This window comes from Myxine glutinosa, chromosome 5, assembly GCF_964187855.1.
Source record: "Myxine glutinosa chromosome 5, kmMyxGlut1.1, whole genome shotgun sequence".
In the NCBI taxonomy this organism is placed as follows: domain Eukaryota; kingdom Metazoa; phylum Chordata; class Myxini; order Myxiniformes; family Myxinidae; genus Myxine; species Myxine glutinosa.
In genome coordinates, this window is record NC_136265.1 from 103419521 (window position 1) to 103431676 (window position 12156).

At 45.3% G+C, this 12156-nt stretch overlaps 1 protein-coding gene across 1 annotated transcript in view; it reads left to right on the forward strand.

The window, feature by feature from the left end:
- The window catches only part of LOC137427311 (uncharacterized), an 88706-nt gene that overhangs the window by 1847 nt on the left and 74703 nt on the right, over positions 1 to 12156 (forward strand). Inside the window, 1 exon segment of the mRNA XM_078777396.1 lies at positions 7427 to 7489. Within this exon segment, the coding sequence (XP_078633522.1) occupies positions 7427 to 7489 (63 nt within the window).

Consider the following 12156-nt stretch of genomic DNA (forward strand, 5'->3'; position numbering starts at 1 on the left):
CCTCCGCCAGGCTGAACACTACGTTTTGTATCCCACTGATAGGCCGGATCTTCACCAAAATCGAATCCACTTGCTCTTGGCATCGACCCAACTCGTCCAACAACTTTTGTCATTACTCGTCCACAGCTTTTGTCATAACTCGTCCACAGCTTTTGTCATAATTCGTCCACAACTTTTGTCATAACTAGTCCACCAACTTTTGCCATAACTCGTCCACCAACTTTTGTCATAACTCGTCCACAACTTTTGTCATAACTCATCCACAGCTTTTGTCATAACTCGTCCACAGCTTTTGTCATAATTCGTCCACAACTTTTGTCATAACTAGTCCACCAACTTTTGCCATAACTCGTCCACCAACTTTTGTCATAACTCGTCCACAACTTTTGTCATAACTCGTCCACCAACTTTTGTCATAACTCGTCCACAACTTTTGTCATAACTCGTCCACCAACTTTTGTCATAACTCGTCCACAACTTTTGTCATAACTCGTCCACAACTTTTGTCATAACTCGTCCACCAACTTTTGTCATAACTCGTCCACAACTTTTGTCATAACTCGTCCACAGCTTTTGTCATAATTCGTCCACAACTTTTGTCATAACTCGTCCATCAACTTTTGTCATAACTCGTCCACAACTTTTGTCATAACTCGTCCACAACTTTTGTCATAACTCGTCCACCAACTTTTGTCATAACTCGTCCACCAACTTTTGTCATAACTCGTCCACAACTTTTGTCATAACTCGTCCACCAACTTTTGTCATAACTAGTCCACCAACTTTTGTCATAACTCGTCCACCAACTTTTGTCATAACTCGTCCACCAACTTTTGTCATAACTCGTCCACCAACTTTTGTCATAACTCGTCCACAGCTTTTGTCATAACTCGTTCACAGCTTTTGTCATAACTCGTCCACAGCTTTTGTCATAACTAGTCCACCAACTTTTGTCATAACTCGTCCACCAACTTTTGTCATAACTCGTTCACAGCTTTTGTCATAACTCGTTCACAGCTTTTGTCATAACTCGTCCACAGCTTTTGTCATAACTCGTTCACAGCTTTTGTCATAACTCGTCCACCAACTTTTGTCATAACTCGTCCACAGCTTTTGTTATAACTCGTCCACAGCTTTTGTCATAACTCATCCACCAACTTTTGTCATAACTCGTCCACAGCTTTTGTCATAACTCATCCACCAACTTTTGTCATAACTCGTCCACAGCTTTTGTTATAACTCGTCCACAGCTTTTGTTATAACTCGTCCACCAACTTTTGTCATAACTCGTCCACCAACTTTTGTCATAACTCGTCCACAGCTTTTGTTATAACTCGTCCACAGCTTTTGTCATAACTCATCCACCAACTTTTGTCATAACTCGTCCACAGCTTTTGTTATAACTCGTCCACAGCTTTTGTCATAACTCATCCACCAACTTTTGTCATAACTCGTCCACCAACTTTTGTCATAACTCATCCACCAACTTTTGTCATAACTCATCCACCAACTTTTGTCATAACTCATCCACCAACTTTTGTCATAACTCGTCCACAGCTTTTGTTATAACTCGTCCACAGCTTTTGTTATAACTCGTCCACAGCTTTTGTCATAACTCGTCCACAACATTTGTCATAACTTGTCCACAACTTTTTGAGATATCGTGCTATATGTAGTTTTTTTTTCCCCTTTCACTCGATGGTGAAGAATCGCTTTCCAAAAAATTATCGGATCGATGCAGATCTTCACCAAAATCTAATCATTTCGTCTGTGTCACACACCCAACCTCTCCACCAAATTCCGTCCGAATCCGTCAACAAATTTTTGAGATAGACGGAGAGATGGACAAAAACAGAGGTCAAGAGGTCAAAGGTCATAGGTCATGCCAAGTAAAAATGTGATAGCTTGAGAACAGCTGAATGGATTTAAATCAAACGTGGTACAAGTATTATAATGATGTAATAATGTGGACCGAGGCATGTCGGACGACGTCGTGAAGTCGAAGAGTGTAGTTCTCGTTAACATCTAATATGTAACCCCATATCATAAGCATTCCATGATACTCTTTGTCCTCCTCCTCATTCTCTTCCCACTCCTCCTCCACATCCCTCACCCCCTTCCTCTCCTCGTCCATGCCCCACACCCCTTTCCTCTTCCTCTGCTCCTTCCCCATACACTATCACTTTCCCCAGACTACAAGAGGAATATCATTCTCAAGAATTTGGTAGTCTTCAAATTCCTCTTGCAACTTATCCAATTGTACAGGTGTAAACTGAAGTGAGGCTTGAGTCGTTTGCATTGAAATATTCTACCAAGTCAAATGTGCACGATCATCTGGAGGACACTATCATCGTAGTCGAGTCAGTGCTTCCTTCTTTCACTTGCATCCACCTGCTCCTGCAGAGTATCATGGTTGAGGACACCATCATTAAAGGGCAATTTCTCTAATGCCTGAAAAGTAACTTTCACATAAAATGCTTTCACTCCTTTATTGAACTTCCTGTCATTAGCAACCTTAGGTGCATGCTTGGGTGTTGGCATAGCGGTTAGGCCTGGTGTTGTTTGTTACTGTCCAAGCCTGGTGTTGGCTTAGCGGTTAGGGTGCAGGCTTGGGATCTTAGGATCCTGAGTTTGGAATCCCGGTCGACCAGGGGGGTTGACTCAGCCTGTCATCCTTCCGAGGTCGGCAAATTGAGTACCAGCTTGCTGGGATGAATGATCCCGGTGTGTACCTCGATTTAGAATAGGTACACCGTATCCCTGCGCATCTTAAGAGGCGACTAAGGGTTGGCGTCAGGAAGGGCATCCGGCCATAAAAACATTGCCTCAAACAGGGAACCATGATTGTCATGGGGCCCGCAAGGCTAACCCCCTGCTCTAGCGGGGAAAATGGCCTTAAAACGATCATTCATTCATTCATTTTGTCATTAACAACCTTCATCAAGTTTCACCTTCATTAGAAAGTTTTTTGCACCCTCTGCTTTGTTACTGTCCCAGCTGCAAGTTTGTGAATACTACAAAACCACCTAGGTCCTAGATGATTACAAAGTCCACTTTTGTGATATCATCTACCTGTTTGTTGGCATCTGATGTAACAAACTTCCGAAGCATATTTTTGAAGAGTTCAAATTACCTACCTACCTGTACTGTACTGGGATCCTCTCACTGCAGGAGTAGGTTGATGCGAGTGAAAGAAGGAAGCACTCACTCATTGAAAAGCAATTGTACTTCAGTCATAAGACATTCAAACACAGCACGCAGCCTCTGCAGAGTTGCGTGATTCTATGCACAGCTTTTCTAAGCTAAGGCGTCGAACACTGACATACATGACAACATGACATCACTTTCACAGAAAGCACAACATTCTTCAAGAATACCTTTATGTTTTGTGGTCTTGTCACGTCGGCTAGACTATTGAAAAACAAACCGCGATGGAAAAATCTTTCCGATCATCACAATTGGGTTTTTTTCACATTTGCTTCCAGAAGGCCGACGGACCCGTGAGATTAGCTTGTGTGGCCTTCAGAACGTGAGACTGGAGACAAAATTGTGAGACTCACACCAAAAACGAGAGTTGGCTTGTATACGAGTTCCTTCACAAGGAACTTCAACGCAGGACGAGGCCTGTAGACCTGTCAAAGCCTGCACTCTGGTTACCAGGGTAACCAGATTGTCCTTGTTTGTCCATGGTTGTTTGTCCATGCTCTATCCTCTTGGAATGCTGTGTGTCAAGCAAGGAAGCAGTATGTATCATTTTTGAAGTCTTTGGTATGACTAAGCCGTGATCAGCTTCGAACCGCCGCCCTCCCAGACTCGGAGCGGACAGACCCTCTCAACATTAAGCCACTGAGTCTGGCTATAGCAGCCCCTCTTTTGTATTCCACAAGACTACCCCTTCGTTTATCTTCATTATATTCGCCTGTGCATCTTTCTTCGCATTATGACCCAAGTTGCTTTAAGCTTAAGGGGTTTACTTGCTTATTTATTATCCTGTTATGCCTGACGTCATGCGTAGGTAGCCAGGCTCTCGAGGAACTCGCACCACTTCCGTCTTCTGTCTTGGGCCTACTGACCGATCACTGTCCAGGTTGTTTAGAGCTTTCTCTCTCGGTTCCGTTTGCACCATTCACCACCAGCATTCCTACATTCCTTTGACCTTCAGGAATCCTTTGACCTTTGACCGTTTGCATCCAACATTCCTTTGACCTTCAGGCTTCCAATGTATTTTTCTCTTTTGATGATGATGTTGTTTTCCATACACAGTACGTGCCCAATCAATCTCCACATTCTCATTTTAATTGTTCACATCTTGTATAATCAGGTCATTGCAAATGGCAGCGTTGTTTGTTGTCTGATACACGCAGTCTCGTGGTCTCTGTTTTGTTGGTGTTGATGTTCAGGCCTATATTCGTGGCATATTCCTGGAGCCTATTTACTTTCTCTTGCATTCTATGCTTGGTGTTCCATAGAAAACATGTCTCATCCGCAAAGCTGAACTCCTCCAGATGGTCACCTCCCGTCCAGTCTATTCCTTATCTGGCATGTTCTGTTGGCCTCCTTAATATCCACTCAAATCCAAGTGGAGACAACATTGCATCCCTGTCTGGCACCTGTTTGTGACGTCACATTCCATTACACATCACACTGCCTTTGCATCCATTGCATTTATTGTTCTTTATCCTTTTGATTAATTTTCCAGGTATTCCATAATCCTCTCATAGATTTCACATCACATTCCTGTTCACACTGTCAAAGGTCATCACAAAATTTGAATTCCGTTCATTACATTGTTCTAACACTACCTCTGCCACCAAAGGTGGATGGATGTTGTATTTTCCCACATGATCAAACGAACCAAACAGGCGGCATACAAAAGACGCAGCAATGAGCAAATTATACAAATGACAATCGACACCTAAACAAGAGTAGACAACAAACAAACAACAACAACAACAGGCATTTTAAGGCCATTTTCCCTGCAAGAGCGGGCGTTAGCCTTGCGGTCCCCATGACAATCTTCTCCATTTTGCCCTATTTTCTGCATCTCCCCTTGTTAACCCCCTTGCCCACATGTCTTCTTCCACCATCTTTAGCCAAGTCTTTCTCTGTCTTCCCCGTCCTCTACTTCCTTCTACATTCATTTCCATCACTCTTCTCAACCAGTCACTTTCATCCTTCCTCAACACATGACCAAACCATCTCAAACTGTTTCTCTTCACAGCATCAATCACAGGCTCGATTCCCATCATCTTTCGCAATTCATCATTTGTCTTCCTCTCTCTCAACGATACTCCGCACATCCACCGAACCATTCACATTTCCACCCTTTCCAGCCTTCGTTGAGCTCTACATTTATTACCCATGTCTCGCTCCCATAAATCATAACACTTCTCACACATGCAGCATACACCTTTCCCTTCAGCCTCAACGACACTCCCCTCCTCGGCAGCACGCCACTCAGTTCCCGAAACTTCTTCCATGCACATCTCACTCTAGCAACCGTTGCCGAGTCTGATCCACCTTCTCCATTCAGTATGTCTCCTAGGTAACAAAATGTTTTCACACCTTCCAGTTTAACGCCATCTCCAAGATCCAACTCAACATTTCCTCCATCTGCAGCTCCCTCTGTGCACACCTTACACTTGAATGTAGCTGCCACACTGGTTAATGACCCTCTCAAACCACTACATTTTGATGAACCCACTCAGCGCACATTGTACATTGAATTGAGTTCACTCCGACACCCTTCCTGCACATAGCACATGGCCACTTCCCAGTTCTTTCCACCTCACCACATGCTTTACCACTTGCCATCACCTTTGTTTTTCCGATATTCACCTTCAGACCTTTCGTCTCCATACATTCCTTCCACTTGTTCATCTTCTCCTTCAGTCCATCCATACTTGCTGCAATCAACACCAGATCATCTGCATACAACAACTCCCACGGTAAACCTGCCTTTACGTTCCGAGCTAGCGCCTCCAACACAGCTACAAATAGTAGTGGACTTAGTACCGACCCCTGATGCACTCCCACCTTCACCTCAAACTCACCACTGTTCCCGTCCTTCGTCCTTACAGCTGTGTGCGCTCTTTTGTACATTGCCACCACTACTCTGATCAACCATTCCTCCACTCCTAACTTCCTCAATGCCCATGTCACTACTTCACGTGGAACCCTATCGAATGCTTTCTCCAGATCAACAAACCCAAGAAACAACTTCTTCCTCTTCTCCATGTACTTCTCCTGCAACTGCCTCAAAATAAAAAGCGCGTCTGTCGTTCCTCTTTCTGGCACAAATCCAAACTGCATTTCGTCCATCTTCACTTTCTTCCTTATCCTCCTCTCCAACACCCTTTCCAATACCTTCATTCCATGCTCCAATAACTTTATCGCTCGATAGGAGCCACACTCCAGAGGGTCACCTTTCCCCTTGTATAGATGGACAAGGGTACTCAGTTCCCAAACCACTGGAATGCGGCCTTCTTTCACCGCCAGATTGCAGATCTCTGTCATTCTCTTCACACCCCAACTTCCTGCTGCCTTCAACATATCTCCCACAACTCCCGTCGGCCCTCCCGCTTTTCTACTCTTCATTGCTTTTATCGCTTCCTCAACTTCCTTCTCAGTTATCTTCTCTGCCGGTCCGAAAACTGGGTTACTCTCTATGTTGCCATCCCATTCATTCTCTGTATTCAACAATATTTCCATACATCTCTTCCATCTTCCTTTAATTCCATCTGGGTCCACAACGATTTGTCCCACTTCATCCTTCAAGCAACTCACCCCCATCACATCACACCTCTCTTTCGCTATCTGCTTTGCAATCCTGAATACCGATCTCTGACCCTCTTCCGAATCCAAGCGTTCTCCGAATATTTTCCTACATGCCTCCTGCGCCTTTGCTACCTCTTTCTTTGCAGCCTTCTTGGCTGCCTTATAACTTTCATGCTCTTCCTTTTCTGCCCCCGTACCCTTCGTCTTCTGCCACTCCTTGAACTTCTTCCTCTTCTCGTCAATCTTCTTTCCAACTTCCTCATCCCACCACCATGTTTCCGAGTGCCTCGGTGGTCCTTTTGTCCATCCACATACCTCACCAACAGCTCCCAGCAGACTATCTTTCATTGACATCCAACCACTTTCAAGCTCAACCACATCATCCTCTACCCTACTCAGCCTCTCTTTTAATGCCTCCCTCACTGTCACCTCTTTCAACCTCCACACCTTCATTCTCGGTTGGTACTTCACTTCAAACAAGAGTAGACAACAATCGACGGAAATGGAGAAACACCCGGAAATGGTTTGAGTTTGTTTGTTCACCATCACCATACATTTTTTGAGTTTGTTCAGAAATTCTCCTTGAAGTCGAGTTTGAATGGGATGAAGTTTTAATGAAAGTTGAGTTTGAAAATGATTTTATTTTCAGATTTTATTGCGGAAGTGAAGGTGGAGTCCGAGTTCATTGCTGATTTATCCTCGATCGATAAAGGTTTGAACAACAACAACAACAACAACAACAACAACAAATATATTCCTCTTTGCAATTTATGTGAATGATAACACTGTTATGAAAATGACTTAAGGGTTAATGAGGAGTTAATTATTCATCAGTTATCTCTTAATGAGTGTTAGCATAAGTGTTTGTAACCTCAATTTAATGCCCTATGTCTAGGTAGCTCCCCCTTCCACCGTCCAACGCCATCCTCACCTTCGTGTGTGTGTGTCTTCTCCTCATCCTTCCATCTGTGTTTATCTCTCGGATCACCCCTATTGTCCTTTCACACCATATTACGACACCTCAAATGGTGCATCCATGTGTACAAACCCTCGGACACGATCTGGCAACCCACGACGTGCATGCACGACACTCGCAGGTTGAGGGGAGAGACCACTCCACGGGTGGTCGGGAAGCCAGGCTGTAAAAGACAATGATGCATGCCGATTGGTGCTGATGGGAGAGAGAGCCAGAGAGGGGGAGAGTCGCGCAGTGCCATAGAGACCCAAGAGAGACTGGAGGAGCGCTAGATAAGACACGCCCAGGTGGAAAGTGGTATGAAGGCGTACCTGCACTACCGGCACTCTGCCGGCACACAACACCAGCCTGCCCCGCACCTCCCGAATTTTTACCAGGGAAAACCAGGCACGCACTTACACTATGCTGTCAACTCTTCTGTTCGTCCTGTGTTCCTGTCCGAGTCTGCTCACGTAAGAATAGTTGTTATTTATTAAATGTGACGTTTCTAAAACGAGTTGCTGTGCATTTTGAGCCGTGTATAGTCCTCAAGCATAATCAAACTCTCCCTTTTAGGCTTAGCTAGCAGAGTTACCTGACGTTACCCAGAAAATAAATAGTCAGTCACTTGTGTGTAGTGGGCTTTTTATAGTCGGAGGAAGCCACGCCCCACTGCCACGCCCCTTGGGCACGCCCCCAGTCTAAATCTGATGCACCCATGTTTTTTGTCGTGAAAAGTTACCCCCCCTGGACCCGCTCTCCCCTCTCTAAGTCACTTCCTTACGCCGTCCATGAGGCACAACCGAACAAACAGGCGTTCACAAATAGGGATATAGATTAATTTAGTCACGTGGCTAAATTAATAAAACATGACCGCATCGCAAATCAGCTGCGAGTTCAGAGTGCCTCCTTCAGATGTTATCGCTCCCATATTGGGAGTATATCTCCAGCAGTCTCACGTCACATGCTTCGGAGATCGAGTCCATTACAACACAAATGCCTTCAATAGTAAAATAAAGCATCAAATGGTTTGCAGGTGAAGTTCATCTGGTGAAGTCAGAAACTTTCCAAGGTGACATTCTTCGGACTTCCCAGGATGCTTTGAGCAATGAACGTGCAAAGCAGGAACCATGTGATTCTCCACTGGCAGAGCCGAGTAAAGCTTCTCAGCTGCAAGCTGAACTTCATGGAAAACACATTAAACTGTTTATACTATCTGCTGTTTCATTTAACACAACAAATGAAGCCTGGACCCTTTCCTTTAACATCTAAGGGCGGAGCACAATGCATCCATGTGGCAAATGGCACTTGTGGGTCCCAGATGCAATGTGGCTTCCTCATGAATCACAGTTAGAGGTGCATTATTAACCTATATAGAGTGAACCACCTTTTAGAGGCCATTTTCCCCCGCAGAGCAGGGGTTGACCTTTTTCAGGCATCGTGGTCTCCTTTTTGAAGTAATGTTTTATGGCCGGATGCCCTTCCTGCCGCCAACCCTGTTAGTCACCTCTTGCGACACACAGGGAATTACCAGTGAGCTGGAACTCAATTTGCCGACCTCGGAAGGATGACAGGCTGAGTCAACCACCCTGGCGTTAATTCAGCGATCGACCGGGATTCGAACCCAGGATCCTAGGATCCCAAGCCGGCACCCTAACCGCTAAGCCAACACCAGGCTAATTTACCTATATAGAGTATAGAGAGTATTCACAGTTAGATATGTATCATTAACCTATATAGAGAGTATTCACAGTTAGATATGTATCATTAACCCATATAGAGAGTATTCTCAACTCAGCGATGTGACAGAGGGCTGACCAAGATGGCGCACCGCCATTTTGGTATGACTTTTTTTCTTGCCAAAATCGAAGATTTTTCAAGTATATTGGTTGGTCTTGTGCGTTATTCTGTCTGTTTGTCTGTCAGTCGCCTCACAATTTTCAACCGATCTTCACGAAACTTCACCAAATTGTAGAGTTGGTCATAAGCAAGAGACCTATTGTTTTTGGGGTCAAGAGGTCAATAGGTCAACAGAGGCCAAAGGTCACCAACTTTGTCAAATGTCTAAAATCCTCAATTTTCATCCGATTGACTTTGCATACCTGGTCACTGAATTAAATCGCCAATTATATTTTAGGTCAACAATTCCGCTTTCGGTTCCTTCCGCTTCCGGTTCCTCTGGTGAGGAAGCGTCCTCGAGCTCTCCACATCATCAAAGTTAAGTATTTTCCCATTTGTGTCTTTGTCAAATTTCCACTGGTTATTTTACTGTGTATGTGTTACTGTATGTTTCTAGTTAGGTCTTGGTTTTGTAATTCATGCAAACTTGTGCCTCATCTCATCACCATCAAAACCTTTTGTCCTCCTCATCCTTCCCTTTCTCCTAGCTGTTCTGCAATCTCTGACACAATAGCAACAGCCCTCCCTACCTCCCCCTCTCATCCCTCATCTTTTCCTACCCCTCCACTCCCCTGTCCTGCACCCGATGCTACCACGCCCTCTTCCTTAGCGGTATGGTCCTCAAATATCCGGGGCCTTCGCTCAAACCTGATTGATCTCTCCATTCAGGTTGCTTCTGACAAACCACACTTTATCTGCTTAACAGGAACTTTCCTCCTTCAAGATGTCTTTGATTCCTTAATATATCTTCCTGGTTACTCCCTCCTCCGGTATGATAGACCTGAGCCTCGTCCTGGTGGTGGGGTGGCTATCTTTATCAAAAACTCTCTTCCTCACTCTCCTTGCACTGCCCTCTCTACACCCCACCCCCAGGAGTACCTCTGGCTACGGCTTCCTCTCCGCTCCCACCTTTTGTTCTTATGTGTGTCGTACCGTCCACCAAACAGTGATGACTCCATTTACATCTCCCTGTCTGACAACATGGACCCACTTCTATCCACTCATCCCAACTCTCTCTTCCTCATATGTGGCGACTTCAATTGTCATCATGCCAGCTGGCTGGGTGTGGGTTCCTCTCTCACCAGGCATGGCACCTCAGCAAAGGACTTCTGTGACTCACTGGGACTGACACAATCTGTCAATGTCCCAACCTGGATCTCAGTCAATGGAGCATCTTCTCTTCTAGACTTGGTTATGACAAACTTCCCTGCAAATTTCTGCTGCTCCAATCGGTTATTCTGATCATGTGCTTGTTAAAGTGGACATCTCTCTGGCCATTCTCAGAGAGCCTCCTCACCGCTGACGAGTCTGGCATTTCACTCAGGCCAACAGGCACGGTCTTCAAGCAGCCATCAATCATCTGGACTGGTCTCCCATCTCTACTGCCTCTGACATCAACTCATCCTGGGAATTCTTCCAAAGCAAACTGCTCTCTCTCATGCACAGATTTATCCCATCTCGTCTTCAGTTGTCTTACCCTTCCTCCCATCGATGGTACACTGAATCTTGTGGTGAGGCAGTTGCCCTGAAACAACTTGCCTTTGCCTCTTGGAAGGCTAATCCAACTGAAGGCAATCTCAGTTCCTTCCAGCAAGCTCGGAACAAGTGTGTGTCGACCCTCAGGAGTGTCAGGAAGCGCTATCTCTCCACACTCAAGAATGAACTCTCAAACCTGTCTCCTTCCTCCAAATCCTGGTGGCATCTGGTCAAATACGTTTCTGGTGTTTGTTCCCCCTCCATCCCCTCCCTTACCTCAAATGGCTACACAGTTGACACCGCACGTGACAAAGCCGAATGCCTCAACTCTGTGTTTGCCTCAAAATCTTGTGTCCCAAACTGATCTCTCTCTGTACCCACCGTACCCAGTCGAACCCAACTGCTCCTGGACTCTGTGTCCTTCTCTCCTGACAAGGTGGAGAAGTTTCTGTCAAACCTCGACTCTGATTCTGCAACTGCACCAGACAGCATCAGCCCACGGGTCCTAAAATCCTGCTCTGCCACTCTATCTCACCCTCTCTCTGTTCTTTTCACCCTCTCTTTTGCTCAAGGTCATCTGTCAGCATCTTGGAAATCAGCAAACATTACCGCTTTACACAAAAAAGGTACAAAAAACAGACCCTTGCAACTAGAGACCAATCAGCCTGCTCCCAATTATCAGCAAAGTCATGGAATCCATCATTGCTTCGGATATCAAATCCTTCCTCTTCTCCAATGGCTTGATCTCCGATCATCAATTTGGTTTCAGACCTGGTCACTCTACTCTGGACATGCTGATTCTGCTGTCTCAACAATGGATGGAGGTCCTCAATGCCAAACAGGAAATCAGAGCTGTCTCCCTTGACATATCACGTGCCTTCGATACGGTCTGGCACCCAGCTCTGCTCACCAAACTCTCCTCCTATGGTATCCATGGAAACCTCCACGCATGGCTTGCAGACTTCCTCTCTGGTGGTAATCAACGTGTGGCCCTGAATGGGTTTCTCTCATATCCTCTTCCTGTTCAGGCTGGAGTTCCTCAAGGCAGC